Source organism: Osmerus eperlanus, chromosome 8 (assembly GCF_963692335.1).
Source record: "Osmerus eperlanus chromosome 8, fOsmEpe2.1, whole genome shotgun sequence".
NCBI classification, from domain to species: Eukaryota; Metazoa; Chordata; class Actinopteri; order Osmeriformes; family Osmeridae; genus Osmerus; species Osmerus eperlanus.
The window spans coordinates 6053619-6074378 of record NC_085025.1 but is presented as its reverse complement, the minus strand read 5'-3'; the positions used below and the strand labels follow the sequence as shown (position 1 = coordinate 6074378).

The window sequence follows — 20760 nt, the reverse complement described above, 5'->3', positions numbered from 1 at the left end:
CAGCGGCTCCCGGCACATCCCAACCACAGGAGGACAGACAGACATGCAGGCAGACAGACATGCAGGCAGACAGACATGCAGACAGACATGCAGGCAGACAGACATGCAGGCAGGTAGACAGACATGCAGGCAGACAGACATTCAGGCAGGTAGACAGACATGCAGGCAGACAGACATTCAGGCAGGTAGACAGACATGCAGGCAGGTAGACAGGAAAGTAGGCAGACAGGTAGACAGACAGGCAGAAAGGAACACACACAAATAGAAAGAGACCGACAGTCATGCCGACAGATTTCCTGCACAAACGCTCACTGCTGCACACTTCATCACAGCGAGATGCTTTAGTAACACTGTAGGTACCCTCTATTCACAAATGACCTGGTTTGACAAGATGAAGCTAGTCATTGTGGAGTCCAATATAACTGAGACTGGAGAATGTGTGTGTGTTTACTGTCAGTCACTTGCTGCCAATTTTGAGGTCTCCTGTGTAAAAATCAAGACGCAACAACACAGCTTCAATGACCTGATTTACCCGCCTCTCTGATTTTATCGAGAGAAAACATTCAATAATTCATCCGGAATTGATTTGAATATGACTGACCTCCTTTGAATATCTTTGAATGTAATCCATGTCTACCTAATTTTGGTAAAACTTACAAAATATATGTTTTTCTTTCTCATACATATGCAAATTAAGATTACCGTTGGGTGTTTTTTGACAACAGAAATCCAAACAAAACCTTAAAATTCTTGATTTTATTCATCATCCATTGCTCACAGAACCGAATATTTGAATGAAACAGCTTGAATAAGCAGGCAGTGTAAATGGGATGGCTCTCCCTTGGAATCTCGCTCCGCTTGTCCTCTACTGGACCTGCCAAGCAGCTGTTAAGCAGTTAGAGCAGGCTATAATCAGACAGAGATTCTGAAAGCCTTTTGGCTTTGGTTTGGCCAACATCAAGATATTAGTACGCCTGGATATGGTTCAATAACTCATCTGTGTTTGTCCAGTCCTTTTTACAAGCAATGTCGCAGAGGCCTTCACAGATGTGTCCATACTTCCTGCCCCTTCATGCTGTGAGGTGGAGTTGTGACAGGCCAAGAAGGCCAGCCTGCAGAAGAGTCTCCTGCAGGGGACGCTTCTCACTGGCTCTGGTGAGAATGTGTTGGAGACCAAAGTGGGCCCTCAGGGGGCCAGCACAGCCACGCAGGGATCACAGAACCAAACGTTATTTTAAAAACGGGTTAGTGTTCGGGATGCTGCAGTTGACTCGTTTGCTCAGGGTGCTGTGCTGGGAGGGCTGTGTGTTTGAAGTTGCAACTTTAAAGTGAGGCTGAACCAAGGGGGGCCTCTTAAATAAGTGAGGCTGAACCGAGGGGGGCCTCTGGAATAAGTGAGGCTGAACCGAGGGGGGCCTCTGGAATAAGTGAGGCTGAACCGAGGGGGGCCTCTGGAATAAGTGAGGCTGAACTGAGGGGGGGCCTCTGGAATGTGAGGCTCTGCATGGACGAGGGCAACACCAGCAGACAAACCAACACCTCGACATGAATGAGACTGAAGAGAAACAAACCATGTCACTGAGGTTTTTATTATCACATATATTCTTTCTAAATGTCAATAGAAAATATACATCTTTAGTGCTTGTTGGCGATTCTTTAAAAAAACACTGCATACGTAATTTAAAGGACGAGGGACGATTATTCCCAACAGTAGAAAAAACAAAAACAAATGTTACAGCTGTGGTAAAAGCGTTTAGCTAGAAAGACAATTATTTGTCATTATTTGTTGAGCAAAATAGCGTAAATGCATGTACAAAGTTAAAAAAGCACCACAGTATTGCTAAAAACAAATATATAAACAGTCACTTTTAATTGCTTTAGATAACATAAAATGTTGGCATGATACAGTACAAACGACCAATAAAGAGGTAAACAGGAGACTTCAAACCGTGCTCTTTGTTAGGAACTGAAATGGTGAGCGATAAAAAAACAATTAAAGATTACATCGAATTTAGCTTTCCAAATGCTGTAGGGCCATTTTGGCTTTCATTCCAGTGCTCCGTACACTCCAGGCCACACAGACATTCTTCTTTTGCACATTCTGATAAACACACGCATAAACGTTCACACAAAAACACCTTCAGCAGCCGTCGTCGTTGAGCCCCCCCCAGGCCTTACAGCACGTAAACCCTCCCAAGGTTACCTTGTTCTGCAGAGCACCACGCAGCATCGCCTGTTCCCCTGGCTGCAGCCTTGTTGAGGTAGTCACCGAAGACTGCTGGGTCTTCTCTCCAGGCCCCTGGGTGCAGAGTAGCTGCCAGGTTCAGAGCAGGTGAGCACAGGCTGAGCAGGTGAGTAATGGACTGACTGGAGCACCATGTGTTGAGGAGCGTGGAGGGAACGTTTGCCCTCACGCTGGGTTGACTTCTTGGCTGTCCGCACCGTTTCCAGAGGTGTTTGTGTTGAGCACCGTGTGTGAGAGTTTAGCGAGGGCACGCTGGGTCTAGGTGCTGACGGAGTCCGACAGGCCGTTGACGGGGGTGCAGCGCTCTGGAGGGAGGCTGCCGGTCAGTTCTGATGACAGGAGGAGGGGAGGGGCTGAGGGGCGCCACAGAAAAACAACAGGTGTGTGAGTTTGTTGTGAGTGGTGTGTGTGTGTGGTATGTGAGTTTGGTGTGAAGAACAGGGTTTTACCAATAATAATAAATAGTAATACACGTACATAACAAACGCCTTTAACCACAGCAACGTACAGTTCAGGGGAAATGTGAACCTGACTCACAGGAAGTGTCCTGGCGCAGGGAGCTATGGAAGAAGTGGGTGGGGCCTCGTATGGTCGACGACATGGCAGCCAATCGGATGCTGCGAGAAGTGGCTTCCATTTTCTCATCCTGAAGGGAAGACGACAAAGATGTAGATCAGCGTCGCAAACGACCGACATCACAACACACTCACGCAGTCCCACACACACACAACACATACACACCACACGCACACAGTCTTACAACACAACGGCAAACAACATCTGTCCACCCTCCAGGAGGGGACTTGAGAGTGGATGTTTTGAGAGGTTCTTTAAGGGAACTGCGTGTTGAGGGCCAGGGCTACTGTGGTGAAACACACTGCTGCTCCTGCCAGCAATCAGACTTTCTAAAGACTTCCTTTCACTTCCTCTAAATAAACCCTCGGGTGGGTGGCTGCCATTAGGCTAATGCAATCACTGCTAAGCACTCGATGCAGGAGTCAATTGGAAACCATCCTCAGCGATGTGCGAGATGGATGCCTGTTAAAAAGGGACTCTTATTTACAGAGGCGGAAGGGCTGGGGACTCTGGGTGTCAATCAACCGTCAACAACGTTGAGATGCTTCTGTGGGCCCCGGACCACCCAGAGATGAATACTGTGTTTGAGACAGATTGTCTCCCTTCACCCCCCCCCCCCCCCCCCCCCCCGCTTTGTAAGCTTGTGTGTTTTGGATTACCGCAAAGACTGCGGCCTGTGTTCAGAAGGGTTTTATTAGTTTCATTACTTGTATTATTGTTTTTATTGATTTTATGTAAGGCACCTTGAGCTGCAATTCTTGTATGAAATGTGCTATATAAATAAAGTCTTATTATTATTATTATAAACACCCAATCAAGGCCACTAATCGTGGCCTTGATTGGGTGAGTGTGTAGTGGTGCTGGGGGGGGGGGGGGGGGGGGGGGTGTACCCTATACTCCTGGATCTTGCGTTTTGATTCGTCCAGCTGGTGTTGAAGGTCTCCAACGATGTCCTTGTACTTCACATAGCACTCATCCACCACCTGCTTCTGGTGATGGGATTCCTGGGAGAAGGTGCGTTGCAGACATTAACTGACACAAAAGGGAGAATGTTACCGACACACCATGGAGGAGCTCTGCTCTCTTACCTCCAGGTCTCTGATGTTGTCCATCAGACACAGTTTCTCCGGGACAGACTCCAGGTGATTCAAAGCCACTCTGGTGCTCTGGAGGAGAACAGCTCCAGATGTTAGACACACACACACACACACACTCTCCTCCACACACACACACACACACTCTTACACGCAGATACTAGCACCTACACACACACATTCTCCTTTCCTCGAATACTGCAATATGTGTCAATCACTATACTGTAGGTAAGTGAAGTCTTTAGTAGGAAGTGAGAGTTTAGAGCTCTATACACCAGAATGTACTGTTCCTGCATAGTTCCTTCAAGAAACAAAGAGCTCCAATCAGAGGGCTGTAGAACTGACCAGAGGCCAGCTGTTTCACCCTGACTGACTCACTACAGGAGGGGAGGCTGAGCTATTAACCATTATTAATGCTTCAAACTGTACAATCACTCATGTGTGATTTGCTTGAGTGTTCCCATCAGTGTAGTCAGTATAAGTGATTAGAACCTATCCAAAAGAAGCAACAAGTAAAGTATAACAACTTTATAGGCCTATGTTAGCTACCCGGCTTCAGCAGTGCGGCAGCAGGGCAAAGTGGTGATGAGCGTGAGCCTAAACTGGTGATGCTGGGGTGACTGCTGGATGTTTCAGAGATGACATGCTAAAAGGTTACTGGGAGTCACACACACACGCACGCACACACACCAGCCTCAGAGTGGGGGAGGTGACACGGGGGGGGGGGGGGGGGGGTGTGCGGGGGTCGCTCCACTGATGAATGAGCTTGTACAGAAAAGCAGCCTGCTGATTGGTGGACAAGCGCGACACGGTTCGGGGTCGGTGAACCGCCATGTTGTAAGAAAAAACAGATTAGAATGGATGTCTCGGACGCTGCCCCCCCCCAGCAGGCTGGCTCACCTGGGGTGGGAGGGGTGGGGGGGGCAGCGTAACAGTGGGGGGGTAACAGTGATGGATAAGAGGAGAGCCCCCTGCTAGCCTGCTGTAGGGGGGGGGGGGGAACTGTGATGAGGAGGAAACGCCTTTGTGTTGTTTTCACACCCCTTAAATGAGACGCTCGGGGTCAGTAAGAGCTGCTGAATCGTATTTCCAGCTCCACGGCGGGGGTTTGGGTGGATGAGGATGGGAGCCAGGGCGACTGGCGTTTTCCCCGCTCGGGTCACTGGTGTTGAGTTAGGCCCTGGTGAGCGACCATCCTTAGACGGAACATGATTCGATGAGCTGACTTGATGATGATTAAATGATGGCCAGTGCTTCAACAGAAGCAATCACTCACTATCTCCCCTTCATTAATACGCTTCGTGGGTTTATATGAAACGTGTCGTGCGCTGAACTTCTCATCAGTGCTCCAGGAAGGACTAGATTCATTACTACGAACCATCAACGTCTGACTTGTGAAATAGCTGGTGACCTTATAACCAACCATGGGCCCCTCTCGTATCCCAGCACGCCAGGGTGATATCAGACGTGATATTAGATCTTCCTCACTACGGTGGCTGAGCAAACAGACCCACTCACCTTCTCCAGCTCCAACACACGCTCCTGGGGATACACAAGCTTACACAGTTACTATACGTTCAGTCAGCCCGTCAGTCAGTCAGCCCGTCAGTCAGTCAGCGAGCGAGACTGAGTGAAATACTGAGACAGAGCAGGAGAGTGAGAGCCGTGTAAACACAACACTTTCATCCCCCTCTCACCCACTCACTCTCATCCCCCTCTCATCCCCCTCTCTCATCTACCTCTCTCATTCCCCTCATTCCCCTCTCTCATCTCCCTCTCTCATTCCTCTCATCCCCCTCTCTCTCATCCCCCTCTCTCTCATCCCCCTCTAAAGCACTGTTCGGTCTAACAATGTGTAAATGAGGCTGTGCTTTTTATATGCCACTCCAACACACACCTGCTAGATTGTTCTCCATTTCTCTTCTCCATAACTCCCCTTCCTGATGGTGGTGGCTGTGGAGTGTGTGTGTGTGTATAAATGTGTGTATGTATAAATGTGTGTGTGTGTGTGTGTACATGGACGAAGCGGGGCCCATCTGTGACAGTGCGTCTGCACCTGCCAGCGTTTGTCTGTAATGAATCAGCCCCCTCAGACCAGACGACGTTTTAATTAAGAGGGATGAGAGCGCTGCGAGTCTACCACACCCCCCACACACACATACTCAGTTATACACACACACACCCCCACACACATACTCAGTTATACACCCACCCACACACACACACACACCCACACACACACTCAGTTATACACCCCCCCCCCACACACACACTAGGTTATACACACACACACACACACACACACTCAGTTATACACGCACACACCCCCCCACTCAGTTATACACCCCCCCACCCACAGCAGAGGGGTATTTGGGTGTGTTGATGTGCCTACCTGTAGACTCCTCATCTCCTCCTCCCTCCTGAGGTTCTTCTCCAGGAGCTCTGTGATGAGACAACACCAGTGAGAGCTGAGACCTGCACTGCTTGCTGTGTATGATGAGTTTATGTGTGTGTTTCTGGGTGTGTGTCTGTGCGCACGCGAGTGTGTGTGTTGCGTCTGAGCACAAACCTACAGCAAACACACCATCACTCATGAAGCCAATCTGAGACCACCTGGCCGTAACAGTGTTCTAGCCATCATCCCCCACACTGCCCTCAGCCCCGCCCAGCTGAGCGCTGGCCCCGACCTGTGCACCCACACTGAGACCCCGGGTCCCTCCTGCTCCCTCCCACAGAGCTGGGGAGGAGCGGAGGCGTAGGAGAGGGGGGGGAGTGGGTAGGGAGAGAGGGGGAGAGAGGAGGTGACGGATTTATATATCTGGAGGGGAAGGGAGGTGGGGGGGAGGTGGAGAGGTGTGTGTGGGGGGGGGGGGGGGGTGGAGAGGTGTGGAGGGGGAGGGGAAGTAGCAAAATAGCACAGCCTTGTGCTCTCTTGTGCTCCCCACATTTAATATTCCATCACCAGTGGAGGACTGCTTCTCTACCTCCCTCCTGTCTTGTCTGAGTGGGTGGGGGGGTTGGGGGGTCGGAAGGATAAGGGTGAGGGAGGGAACTCCCTCACCCCCCCCGACCCCAACACCCTTCAGCCAAGACACACCACCTCAGGAATACTCAAACAGCTGCCACTCTCGTGATCACAGCTCACAGGCCTCGGCTCACCGCTCTAGCGCCGCCCTGAAGGCCGGGGGAGGTGTGCTGGAGCTCCCCCTGGTGGCAGAGGGTGCCAACCACCTCCTGACACCATCTGTCCCCGTCAAAGGGCGGAGATAACAAGGCATGGTCTCACACCCATCAGGGCTCACCTCCAGCCTGGGGCAAGTTTCTAAACTCCGCTCTGAACACAAAGCTGATTCTCTCTCTCTCTATTTCTCTGTCTGCCTCGGTTTTTATGTCTCTGAATATGCAACTTCAATTAGACTGCTCTCTTAGGATTGTTTGTGTGAACCCTGCTGAACCCTACCTAGCCTCGTCCACCTCGTTAAGAGTCATTATGTGGATATTCAACACAGGGAGATGGGCTGTCCTTCACCAGGCACGGACGGCCAGGAGATAAGAGGGCTGCACACACACAGCTTGCAAAGACACACACACACACACACACACACACACACACAGCTTGCAAACACACACACACACACACAGCTTGCAAACACACACACACAGCTTTCAAACACACACACACACAGCGTACACACACACAATCCAATTAGCTAGCAACCAACTGGACTGTTGACCTGTAAAATAACAAGGTACTTTGTGATCCAACATAAATCAGTCTGGTCCATACTCCCCTCCTCATCCTCATTACAACATACATGTAAACAAGACGGATGCACACGCAGCCTCCACTGGTGGAGAGGAAACTTCCAGAAGGTTGGAAAGTGCAAGCATATATATTGTACGTATATATATATTTACACACATATAACCCATGTGAGGTCCAGGTGCCTGTCTCCTCTGTGTTTAATGAGACTAGCAGCTTCTGTGTGTGTGTGTGTGTGTGTGTGTGTGTGTGTACCGGTCTTCTCGGACTGCAGGGACAGCAGCTTGCTCTCCTGCATCTCCAGGCGCTGCAGCAGGGTGAGGTGGTCAGAGTCTCTGGTCTGGATCTGTCTCCTCATCCTCCTCTCTGCTGCCCCGCGCTCACACACCTCCCCACACAGCCAGCGCAGCTTCGCCTGACACACACACACAACCACACACACACACACACAACCCCCCCCCCACACACACACACACAACCACAACCACACACACACACACAGGTGAAGTTACACAGGTGCACGCACGGGGGTCACACATCCATTGTTAAGGACACACACACACACACACACAGAGTACACTACCTTGGTGTCAGCCAGCCAGCGGTGGGGGTCTCTGAGGAGTCCAGGGCTGCTCGGTAAGATCTGGGAACAAGGTAGAAGCACGTTCTTATGAAGGGAGGGCCTGTTAACACCTTCCCATAGCTAGCAAAGATGCAGCCACGGTGAGAACGAACACTTTGCTGACAAAAACGTCAAAACTCCCCAGAAATCACACGCCTCCCAGCTCCCTCTCCCTAAACTGGTATGAGGGAGTTACAAAATGCCCGATTTACAGCGACTTCACACAAACAAGCGCTTTGAGAGAGAGAGAGTGAGAGAGAGAGAGAGAGAGAGAGAGAGAGAGAGAGAGAGAGAGAGAGAGAGAGAGAGAGAGAGAGAGAGAGAGAGAGAGAGAGAGAGAGAGAGAGAGAGAGAGAGAGAGAGATATCTCTGTCACATTAAAGAGAGCCTCCCCCCCCAGACTAGGTTCTCTGCTGTCAGCACCAACACAGTGTGACACTCTACACTGCTGACACAGGGTGGGAGGCTCGGTGTGTGTGTGCGCGTGTTTGGGTCTGTGTGTTAGGAAGTGTGTGTGTGCGTGTCTTGGTGTCTCTTGTTATGCAAGTGTGTATGTGTGTGCGTTTATGATTAGAACTGTGACTGTGAATAATGGAATAATGCTATTTTTTGGGAGTCGGGGGCGACTCCCTAAAACCTGCTGGAAGATAAACAGGTGTGTGACAACAGCAGCCTTAGAGACAGAGTAGGAAGCTGTTGACAGTCCCAACCAAGGAGCCAAGCACACACCCACACACACACACACACACACACACACAGAGAGCCGTGTTAAGATGCAGCGTGTATGTGTACCCTGTGTGTGTGTGAGTCTGCAGCACTTTCTCTCCTCTCTGAGAGGGGAAGTGAGAGGTGAAGAGTAGAGTTCCTCCGACTCATACTGATCTCTCATTAGGCCAGTCACAGCCAGTCTGACTTCCCACCAGGGCTGATTACACCTGAGCGTGCTAGCCTCACTAGGCTGGCTCGCATCACTAGGCTGCTGGCTGGCTAACCTGCGCAGACTGTGCGTGTGCAGGTGTGTGTGTGTGTACAAGTGTGTGTGTGTGTGTGTACCTGTAGTCTGTCTGGGGTGTCCTTGCCCAGGGCTCTGCAGGCGGCATCTACCTCGCCCCCTGCTGTGCTGAGGACCGACTCCTGCTCTGCCAGAACGCCACGCAGCCTCTCCTCCAGCCCCGCCCTCGCCTCCTCCAGCCCCGCCCTCGCCTCCTCCGACACACGTCGACGCTCCGCCTCCGAGGCAGACCAGCGCACCTGGGGCACAGAGGAGACAGGGGGAGCAGAGAGGAGACACGGGGGGCAGTGGCAGAATATCAGAAAAGGAACAAGAGAAGGACAGACAAACGTAGTCAGGCAGACAGACAGACAGGCAGGCAGAAAGGCAGACAGAGACAGGCAGACAGACAGGCAGACAGGCAGGCAGGCAGGCAGGCAGAAAGGCAGACAGAGACAAGCAGACAGACAGGCAGGCAGGCAGGCAGATCCTATAACAGCAGGTTCATCCAGTCCCAGATAACCAGCTCCAGTGTGATCTCTCGCCTGCCTCAGAGAGTCATCTCTCCTGGCTGTCAGGCCGGCGGGGGTCCATCCAGCCAGGTCCAGAGGACGTGTCATATCAGACATCATTACCTGGCCATTACCCAGCAGCAGTACAGCAGGGGTGCTACCATAGTAACGAGCCTACCGTCCATCCATCCTGCTGTCAGACAGCTGTGATGAGCGAGGGGTTAGCTCTGTAAACTCTGTAATGCACAGCCCGCGTAGGGACCAGCACATGCCACACCTGTCAGGAGGAGTTCATCGACGTCGTTAAGTGACTCACTTTTTCATCCACTTCCTGTTTGAGCTGCTGGTATTTCCTGTGGAGGATGCGGTTGGCTTCCTCGGAGCTGGCCAGCTGCTGGGTCAGCTTGTCACACTCGGCCTTCATCCTGTCTAGCTTCACACACAGCACCCTCTGTAGCTCCTGAGACGCCCCTGCACCCTCCTGAGAGAGAGGGGGGGGGACACAGACAGGTGAGGGGGCGGAGAGAGAGAGATGGGGGGGAGGAGAGCAGAGAGACAGAGAGGGAAAGGACAAGGCATAGACAGACAGAGGAGAGAGAAAGAGGAGAGGAGAGAGAAAGGCACAGCCGTCATTTGGCACGGCCGATTCCCGGCCGTGCCAAATGACGTTGTGTCCTTGGGCAAGGCACTTCACCCTACTTTCCTCGGGGGAATGTCCCTGTACTTACTGTAAGTCGCTCTGGATAAGAGCGTCTGCTAAATGACTAAATGTAAATGAGAAACACAGAGAGAGACAGAGAGCTCATCATGTTTAAAAGGGGCACAGTTCAAACAGATTGGGCGGGTAGCTACTCAAGCCCATATCCCCAGGCCCTCGTCCCAGACCCTTTCCTCATCAGCTCTTTGCGATGATACCATTAGAGTGAGTGATGCCAGATGATAGGAACATCAGGGTGAGCTAATGGCCAGCGACAAGACTGGGGCATGTCTACGAGCTCCATCCTGTCTGCCAGACAAAGGATTCAACAGAGGGAGGGAGGGAGCGAGCGAAGAGAGCAGAGCACAGCCAGTCTCCCATCACACGGGACACTGATGGCCAGTCTCCAATCAACGGATAAACTGATGAGACACTTAAGAAAGGAGAACAGGAAATGCTGAAATTAGCAGCTGAATATATACTAGTGGAGCCAAGCCTGCGGAGGCAGGCAGGCAGGGAGGGATAGAAGGTTCTGGACTGGTGAGTACTCACTACAGGGGATACAATAAGTGGGTGCTGTCATGGCTGGCTAAAACACCAGCAGCTCAAATACTCTACCACTACTGAGCTATCCCCACCCAGTATATGGGGAAAGTCAAAATATAGTTCCAGTCTAGATGAATCATGACATACTGGTCACAGACTGGTTGTAAACGGTATGTGTGTGTATGCATGTGTGTGTGTGTCCAGTATGTGAGTAAACAGTGAATGAGTGTGTGCACATTTCCTGTGTGCACGTGTGTGCACGTGTGTGACGGCGTGGTACCTTCATCTCCAGGAGCTGCGCTTCAGTCTGCTCCAGCCTGCTCCTGCCCTCCTGGGCCGCAGCCTTCACCCCCGCCAGCTCCCTCTGGTGCTCCTGCCTGTCCTGCTCCAGACGCCCCCCCAGCGAGGCGCTCTGCTCCCGGGCCTGGCTCAGGCTCACCTGCAGCTCTGCGCTGGCTCTCTGGAGCTCCCTCCTGGAGGCCTCCTCCTCAGCCAGCCTGGACGCCAGCTGAGCCCGGCTGGCTCGCAGCTCCGTCAGGGCGGCCTGCAGCTCCTCCTGGTCCCCCTGGTTCCTCCGGGCCTGGGCCTCCAGCGCCTCCTCCAGCCTCTGGTTCTCCTGGCGCAGGCGGGCCTGGCGCTGGGCCTCCTCCTCCCTGGCCTCCCTGGCCTCCAGCAGCTCCTGCTCCAGGCCCAGGCGGCGGCCTCGCGTCTCCGACAGCTGCACCTCCTTCTGGTGCAGCTCCTCCTCGCGCTGGGCCAGGCGGGAGAGGGCCTCGGCCAGCTCCCTCCTCACCCCCTCCGCCTGCTGGGACGCAGCCCTCACCTGGGCCAGGGAGCCCTCCCTCTCCTCACACACCTGGGAGGAGGAAGGAGGAGAGAGGGATGGATGGATGGATGGAGAGAGGTAAGAGGAAGAAGACAGGCAGAAGAGGGCGGGAGAGAAGAGAAAAAGAGAGAGGAGAAAAAGGAGGATGGAGAAAGAGGGCGGATCAGAGACTCGGAGATACGGGAGAAGGGTGAGTAGGTCAGGGGGGGGGGAGCCCGATATGGAAACTACAAACAGAGCCTGGCTGTAGATAAAGGACACGACCAGCCTGTTCAGGCCTGATTGGCTCTCCTCCCCTCAGGTGAAGCAGGCTGTTGTGTGGAAGCCACTGGAACACCAAGGCTTTGTTAGAGCTCAGCTTCTAATCATTTAATTGAGCCTTTAATTAAGCAATGTGGTTTGTGAGCGGCGCTGGCATTAATTCGCCTCACGTAGTCAGAGCCAGGTGGGAACTATCAGCTGCTGCCAATGAGGAGGATGAAGAGGAGGTGAAGGAGGAAGGTGATTACTTCGGAGGTGAGTGACTACACACATGTGCAAGGTGACTTTCAACTTCAGGAAAGACTGAGTCATGCTCGAAAGTAGGCCAGGGACGCAGGAACAGCAAGCCCTGCTTCTGGTTAGTGTCTGGAGGTATAACGAACCAAGTGTGTTCTCTAACCAGGTGTGTGTGTGGACCTTAGAGGGTGACCCTCTCTACCCCCTGAGGTCCACTGGCCCTCCACTCTGCTCACTCCCCCCCGTCCTACGACGAAGGCCGGCCGCCCCAGCTCTCTGACCTGCTTGGCCTTGTCAGCGTCCAGTCGGGCCTGCGTCCGGGCCTCCTCCAGTTCCCCCTGCAGCCTCCGGGCCCGCGCCCTCCACTGGCGGACGGCCTCCTGCGCCCGGGCCCTCAGCTGCTCCCTGCTGCGGACGCTCTCCTCCAGCTGGCCCTCGGCCTCCTCCGCCCGCTGGGCCGCCCGCGCCCTCTCGGCCGCGCACGCCTCCGAGCGCGCCTGGATGTCCTTCAGCTGCTGCAGCATGGAGAGCTGCTGGTGCTCCCGACGAGACAGGTCTGAGGACAGAGCCTGGGGGGGGGGGGAGAGAGGTAAATGGAGACGGAAAAAGAACGAGAGAGACACACACAAAGACAGATGGGGATGTCTGGTATAAAGGGGGAACAAGAGACTCTACTTTCAGAACACAACGCGGTGTGCTCAAAGGCCCGCTCTCTCTCTTTCAAACCCACAACTTTGCCGCTGCTCATTTGTTGTGTGACTAAGAACTCATTTCAACCCGGGTTGAATCAAAGGCTGCCTTCAGAGCCAGATCCAACACAAACACTCGTTTTGAGTCTTGCCTCCAGTTTGAACTTCCACGCATTTCACTTCCCGCTGAATTGAAAACTCCAAGACTCAAAGAAGCGAGAGGCGTCGCTGACATTAATAAACATTTCTGCAACAACGTCTTTATTTGAACCCCAGGTCCCCCAGCTCTGCAGCGTTGTGTGAGGACTATCTTGAGAGGTGACAGATCTTGAGTAGCACGCCTCTGATCAGCCCTCAACTGAGCTGACACATTCAGGAAGAGGAAGTGACACGAGGCTCGAACACAGGCGAGCGCTCACAACCTGGTCTCCACCTTGGAAGCCTCGCACGCACTTACTTACCTGAGCACAAACACACACACACACATCAAGCGTGACGCATTCACAGACACCCAAACGACGCTCGTTTGCACACTGCCCCCACGCACTGACACACACACACACATAGCTACACACACAGACAAACGCATGCTGTAGCTACACACACACACACACACACTCACACAGACTGACACCAAGACGCACACACACACACCTCGACCTGCGTGCAGAGCAGAAGTCTGTCCCCCTCCTTGCGCTCCAGGCTCGTCTTCAGCTCCTCCAGCTCTCTAAGGGCCGACGTTCTGCTGAGCTGCCCTCGCAGCGCCTGCACCTCCCGCTCCAGCTCCAACACGTCTGCACACACACACGTCACACACACACACACGTCACACAACACACACATCAGACAAGACCCGCTCACTGTCTAACTCAGTACCTGGGCCCAGGTCTCCTGCCCTGCTGTCCCTGGGCAGGTGGCCTCTGGGCTGGGTGGAGGGCTGGGTCGCCCCCCTCTGCTGCTCCAGCCTCTCCTTCTCCAGCCTCAGAAGCTGCTCACGCAAGTCCTCCACCTGGACACACAGCACCAGGGGCAGAGGGTTACCCACACACACACACAAGCACAACACAGGAACACGACACACACACTAGCATGAGCACAACACATACTCAAGCATAACACACACACACACACCCCAGACCAACACACACACTCACTGACACTCACACTGATACACAGACACACACCTGTTGTAGTAGGGTATTCCTGCCTCCCTCTGATTGGTCCAGCTGCTTCCTGGCTCTCTCCAGCTCCTGCTCCAACTGGGGGTCAGATAGCATGTCAGGTGACATGTCTTGTATACTGTACTCTTCTGACTCACGCACACTTCTTGAGTCCTGTTCCAGCCGCTCACCTTGGTCTTGTCAGCCTCTGAGCTGAGGAGTCTGATCTTAACCACCTCCTCACTCTCCATGACCCGAGCCTCTCGCCTCCTCAGGGCCTGCACCAGACACAGACACACACTCAGTCAGTGCCTTCGTTTAGCACTCGTTCTGATCCCATCAGGGCTCTGAGCTGGGGGTGAGAGTGATGCTGAACAGTCTCCTTTACTCCTCCCCCCCCCCCTTCCAGGACCTCATGGTGGATTTGTACCAGCTCTACACAAACCCTCCTACTCACTCTGTACAGGCTTAGAGACTCATCACTGCATCTGCCAGCCAGAGAAAGAGGGAGACAGAGAGAGGGAGACAGAGGGAGAGGGAGAGAAACTTCCACTACCCCAAATGAGTCATCATCCTCATTCCCTCCCATGAGCAGAGCCAGCAGACTAATACCAGCGCCCCTCCCAGCACCTCCCCCACCCCCTACCCTTTTTACAGCAAAACTGATTTACTTCCTCTTCGTTTCATTCCCCTGTTTACTTACTCCTTAATTTGGGAACAAATACATTATTTCCCATAAGCAGAGGCCCATTGGCTTCTCATTAGGGCACTGAGGAGGAGAGACATACAAATGAAGCTTCTCTTATCTGAGCCTGTTCTCTGTGCTAAGGAGAGAGAGAGAGAGAGAGAGAGAGAGAGAGAGAGAGAGAGAGAGAGAGAGAGAGAGAGAGAGAGAGAGAGAGAGAGAGAGCGAGAGAGAGAGAGAGCGAGAGAGAGAGAGAGAGAGAGAGAGAGAGAGAGAGAGAGAGAGAGAGAGAGAGAGAGAGAGCGAGAGCCAGTGGTTGGGCCCACCACAGCTGAAGACTGCCCCCTTGTGGAAGAGGCCTGTGCTGATCAGGTGATGAGGACCAGTGGGTTAGGTGAGGTAGCTCTTTGTCATTTGTAGTGAGGTAACCTACATGAAGACCTGGAGGAGCTGTTTGGGAGGGTGAGAAGGAGGGAGGGATGGGAATGAGGGAGGGAGGGATGGGAATGAGGGAGGGAGGGATGGGAATGAGGGAGGGAGGGAAGGGAATGAGGGAGGGAGGGAAGGGAATGAGGGAGGGATGGGAATGAGGGAGGGAGGGATGGGAATGAGGGAGGGAGGGATGGGAATGAGGGAGGGAGGGAAGGGAATGAGGGAGGGATGGGAATGAGGGAGGGAGGGAGGAATGGGAATGAGGGAGGGAGGGAGGGAGGGAGGGAAGGGAATGAGGGAGGGAGGGAGGGAAGGGAATGAGGGAGGGAGGGATGGGAATGAGGGAGGGAGGGAAGGGAATGAGGGAGGGATGGGAATGAGGGAGGGAGGGAGGAATGGGAATGAGGGAGGGAGGGAGGGAGGGAAGGGAATGAGGGAGGGAGGGAAGGGAATGAGGGAGGGATGGGAATGAGGGAGGGAGGGAAGGGAATGAGGGAGGGATGGGAATGAGGGAGGGAGGGAAGGGAATGAGGGAGGGAGGGAAGGGAATGAGGGAGGGAGGGATGGGAATGAGGGAGAGAGGGATGGGAATGAGGGAGGGAGGGAGGAAAGGGAATGAGGGAGGGAGGGATGGGAATGAGGGAGGGAGGGAAGGGAATGAGGGAGGGAGGGATGGGAATGAGGGAGGGAGGGAAGGGAATGAGGGAGGGAGGGATGCGTCACCTCCTGCAGTTCTTCAGACGTGCTCCCCCGTGCCTCCGGTCGTCTCTCTGCGCTCGGTCGCTCCGCACGCATCTCTCTCTCCATCTCCTGCAGTCGCTGCTCCACTCGGCTCGACACCTGTAGAGGGAGAGGTAGAGAGGGAGGGAGGGATAGAAGGTGAGACAGAGGGAGAGAGACAGAGGGGGAGAGAGAGAGAGAAACAGGCGGAGATGGGCGGGTCAGAGGGAGAGATGGAGGCACGTAAACAGGAGACAGGAGAGATTTTAACAGTGTTAAAAAAGACAGTGTTCATCTGAGATAAGTATTCACCTGGAGATATGTATTCATGATCATGAGGGAAGTGTCAAATGTGAACATGTATAATGTATATGATATAGAACAGTGCCTGGTAGTTGAGATGTTATGTTTGCACTCAGCACATGAAATATGATTTTGGCTTTTCGCACTATTGATGGATTGGATAAAGTGTACCATAAAGTGGTAAATGAATAACATGTAAGCATGCGATCTTCTCAGCTCACCAGATCCTGCTTCTGTGAAGCTGTAAGATGCTCTGCCAGATTCTCCAACGCTCGCCTGGTGTCAACATCCGACCTTAAAAACCAAATAAATGAGACAAGACAAAGGGAAACCATTGGGCTCGTAAACTATCAGCATCAGAGTAACTAGCATTAACTACCAAATAAAGTGCCGTTGCCAAAGACAAATATTTAGTTGTTATTAAAGTGTTTGATTTTATAATCGATCTCCTACTCATAATACTTCAGCATCAGAGATTGGCTCTAAGGCGCCATCACTAAAAAGCAAACGTCAACACCAGGTCAAAGGCTAGGTTCTAAGGCTAGGCTGCAAGGCTAGGCTGCAATGCTAGGCTGCCAGGCTCGGCTGCCAGGCTAGGCTGCCAGGCTCGGCTGCCAGGCTAGGCTGCCAGGCTCGGCTGCCAGGCTAGGCTGCCAGGCTAGGCTGCCAGGCTAGGCTGCCAGGCTAGGCTGCCAGGCTAGGCTGCCAGGCTAGGCTGCCAGGCCCCGGAGCTCTCTACCTGGTCCTCCTGAGGACCTCTGTGTCCAGGTCGCCGCCCAGACGGATCTGGTCGCTGCGCAGGTCTCTGAGGGACTGGTGCAGAGTGTGGATCTGGAGACAGGACACACACACACACTCATGACTAGGAGGGCTGTGGGAGAACGTAAAGGGCCCTTGCTGTTAACCACAGGGAGTGTGGATCTGGACATGAAGGGGGACGCAGATACATGACTTCAATGTATCCGAGCCGTGACAACAGGTTTACTGAGGTTCACACTTAATATTGTCTGGTTATTATTGACCTGCTCCCAATATTTAAAAACTCCCAGAGCTATAATTTACAGGCCTGCGAGGAGGTGGGAGAAAAATAAGGATTTAGAATTTTAATGTTAATCCCGATCAGAAGATCAATTATTCACAGGGGACACAAGGATATGAACTATATTTTTTTACTACTAACTAAGTACTCCAAACTTTGTTTGAATGCCACACTGTTATGTAGTCACTGCACCATCTAGAGGAAGAGTTGTGTATCTACACTCCCCTACATGAGCACTGTCGCTCCAGGGATTTATTAGATAGATAATACATGAACAAAGAGTACATAGAGTATACGTATACATACATACATACATACATACATACATACATACATACATACATACATACATACATACATACAATACATACATACATACAATACATGAGATATATTCATCCCCTAGCTAAGACCGTCTGAAGGAGAGAGCACACTCACATCCTCTCCGGCCAGTCTGGGAGAACAGAAGCGCACCGTGGCTGACCGGGATCGCCTCCTGCCCCCGGCCGACTCCGAGCTCCCCATAATCCTTCAGGGAGAGGTCGGGTAGAAACGCTGGCCTTCTGCAAAGAAGTATTTTCCCCTCATTATGCATTTGACTTAAATTCTGGACCTCTGGCAGTGAAGGGGAGGGGTTGTTGGAACTACACAAACCCCCCCCCTGTCTACGGGCCTGTTTGCCCAGATTAAAGCTTGAACTAGTGAAGTACAAGCAGTACAGGCCAACAGATGTACAGGTGTACAGGTATCTAGGACTGATTCCAGGGCCTGACCTGAGGAGTTTCCCCCCTCCAGATCGCTGGTGTGCAGGGTTGACCCTGAGGCGCTGGGAGCTCGGCTGGGCCTTCTCTGCCTCTGGCTCTGGAGCTGCAGAATGGACTCCTCCAGGTCCTCCCTCAACTTGGACCGAGAGGAGAGAGATGGTGAGGAGGACCAGAGAGTGTAAGAGAAAGAGAGAGGGGTGGGGGTGGAGAGAGTGTGAGAGGGAGTGAGAGGGAGATGGAGAGAGGGAAAAAAGAGTGCAAGAGGAGTGGGAGGGAGAGAGAGAGTGAGAGGAGTGGGAGGGAAAGAGAGTGAGAGGGAGTGGGCGGGAGAGAGAGAGAGAGAGAGAGAGAGAGAGAGAGAGAGAGAGAGAGAGAGAGAGAGAGAGTGAGAGGAGTGGGAGGGAGAGAGAGAGTGAGTGAGAGGAGTGGGAGGGAGAGAGAGTGAGAGTGGTAGTGGGAGAGAGAGAGAGAGAGAGAGAGAGAGAGGAGTGGGAGGTAGAGAGAGTGAGTGAGAGGAGTGGGAGGGAGAGAGAGAGAGAGAGAGAGAGAGAGAGAAGTTGGAAGGAGAGAGAGTAAGTGAGAGGAGTGGGAGGGAGAGAGAGAGAGAGTGAGAGAGTGAGAGGAGTGGGAGGGAGAGAGTGAGATGAGTGGGAGGGAGAGAGAGAGAGGAGTGGGAAGGGAGAGTGAGAGGAGTGAGAGGGAGAGTGAGAGGAGTGAGAGAGAGAGAGAGAGAGAGAGAGAGAGAGAGAGAGAGAGAGAGAGAGAGAGAGAGAGAGAGAGAGAGAGAGAGAGAGAGAGAGAGAGGAGTGGGAGGGAGAGAGTGAGAGGAGTGGGAGGGAGAGAGAGAGGAGTGGGAGGGAGAGAGGGACAGAAAGTGTCATTTTGAGTAGTAGGGCTAGGAGATTCATAAAATAAATTCATAAACTAAAGTGTGAGAATGTGAGCTGGGGTGACATTACAGTATGTATGGTTGCAGGGTTCTCATTTACTTATTCTACCCACCGTTGCCATGGCTTCTGCCTGGTCATCTGTATGTTCTCTGTACTCGCCCAGCATACGATCAACTTTGTTCAAGTTTCTACTTGTATCCTGAAAAATAAAATGGCTATTAGGGGGGGATGGAACAACTTGACAGCTATAGACATGGATATGAAGATAGGGGAACCTGTAAAGTGCTTGTCAATGTGTTGATTTTCTCGGAGATGACTGCATCGGTCTCGGTTCTGTCTCGTCTGGCTCTCGGCCGTGATTCTCTCCCCCGGGATCGAACCCGTCTCGTCCTTTGAAAGCTGTCCGATTCGCTGGATGATTCCATTGTTTTGGACCGGGGAAGTCCTTGTCAGCGGAAAAAAATGATTAGATTTACAAGTCTCGTTATTAGTCTAAGCTGTGATTTAATCAGATTATCGTTTGTTTACATGGCATGGCCCACGCGAAAGCTCGTTTAAAGCAGACTTTGTTGTAGCTATGATGATAACGTCGCTATGAAGTATGATACATACGAGTGGGTTAGCACTATATATACTTTGGGTTCTAGTATCACGTAGTAATAGTATCTGATTTGTTTCGGGATTCAATCTGACTCTCACTTTATCAGTGAAGCTTGTTAGACAAGCTAACTACTGTACTCTAGCTAGCAAACGAAGAAAACTACTGTAAGAGCTGACCTTGTTTGATAACGTTGCTATGATGCTCAGTTCTGTAGCTACCTAATCGATGGTGTGATGTTTGTTTATTATTTTGCTATTAAATCTAGCTAACTACAGTATAGAACACACCCCAGCCAACAAGTTATCAAACAAATGGACATAGATAGCTCTAATAGGCTAATCCGACAAGCCAGCTACTTAACGTTCACAAGTAAACCGAACTGAACTCCAAGCAACAGGTTTGCTAGCACTAGCTAGCCAGCTAACACTGTTACTAGCAACAAGTTTGTTCAGGCTTGCAATCTCTAGTAGTACTAAGATGAGTGATTAATTAATTGGAAAGACAATTCAGGGATTCACTTCAAGACAAAAATACAATACATGCTTAATGTGGGCCATCTGCTTCACTTACCAGTACGGATTTACTACATCAAAACCTATTGCGGGTCACTTTACCAAGAAGTGACAACTGAAGATGTTCAACTAGCTTCTCTCTGCTATGGCAACTTGAACTGACCGCCTTTGAACAGGAAGACAACAAACCATAAAATTGTAGCTAACGTGATGGGAATTGTAGTTTTCTGAAGAATAGGAGTACTTGAATTTGTTTCTCTTGAAAACTACATTGTCCAAAGCTTCAGTGATAGAAATAATATATTGCGCCACCTCTGCCGCTCTTCTTTACAATGTAACTAATCAGAAAAAGAAATTGATCAAAGTCGAGATCGTTGGCCAGCCTTAAATTATCTTTGGTCAGTCACAAAAAAATATGACAAACAAGAAAATAATTCTAACAATAATTTTCACAATGACTATTAAAACTTACAGATATCACATCATACAATTGGGTGTATTTGAAAAAATAGTGTATCTTCCATTCAGTTATTATGAAGGCTACTCTGTGAAAAAGCTTCGATGAGTTTGGTAAGAATAGAGTTTCACTTACCAT

The 20760-nt window shown here is 51.8% G+C and overlaps 1 protein-coding gene across 2 annotated transcripts; it reads right to left on the bottom strand.

Moving 5' to 3' along the window:
- Window positions 1–1570: 1570 nt before the first annotated feature.
- LOC134025275 (centrosomal protein of 128 kDa) lies at window positions 1571–20356 on the bottom strand. Of its 2 annotated transcripts, none has more exons than XM_062468194.1 (24): window positions 20224–20356; window positions 19328–19497; window positions 19152–19251; window positions 18172–18298; window positions 17837–17961; window positions 17099–17190; window positions 16581–16653; window positions 16060–16176; window positions 14411–14497; window positions 14244–14318; window positions 13936–14068; window positions 13714–13853; window positions 12652–12939; window positions 11327–11902; window positions 10120–10284; window positions 9354–9551; window positions 8262–8321; window positions 7934–8093; window positions 6308–6357; window positions 5434–5457; window positions 3910–3987; window positions 3712–3825; window positions 2783–2891; window positions 1571–2598 (listed from the first exon to the last, which is right to left on the bottom strand). In XM_062468194.1, the coding sequence occupies exons 5-24, from the start codon at window positions 17921–17923 to the stop codon at window positions 2504–2506; spliced, it is 2721 nt and encodes a 906-aa protein (XP_062324178.1). In that variant the 5' UTR covers window positions 17924–17961; window positions 18172–18298; window positions 19152–19251; window positions 19328–19497; window positions 20224–20356; the 3' UTR covers window positions 1571–2503. The 2 variants fall into 2 exon arrangements, with proteins under 2 accessions (XP_062324178.1, XP_062324176.1); XM_062468192.1 differs by having other exon boundaries at window positions 19165–19251.
- Window positions 20357–20760: the final 404 nt, after the last annotated feature.

What these genes read in the sequence shown, in the direction of transcription:
- LOC134025275 (XM_062468194.1), bottom strand. Translation starts at nt 17,923, where the DNA reads ATGGGGAGCTCGGAGTCGGCCGGGGGCAGGAGGCGATCCCGGTCAGCC. An exon ending in CAGAGGCTGACAAGACCAAG is followed by an intron (nt 14,319 to 14,410) that starts GTGAGCGGCTGG and finishes TCTGACCCCCAG; the next exon opens with TTGGAGCAGGAGCTGGAGAG. An exon ending in GCAAGATCCAGGAGTATAGG is followed by an intron (nt 2,892 to 3,711) that starts GTACACCCCCCC and finishes TCTTCCCTTCAG; the next exon opens with GATGAGAAAATGGAAGCCAC.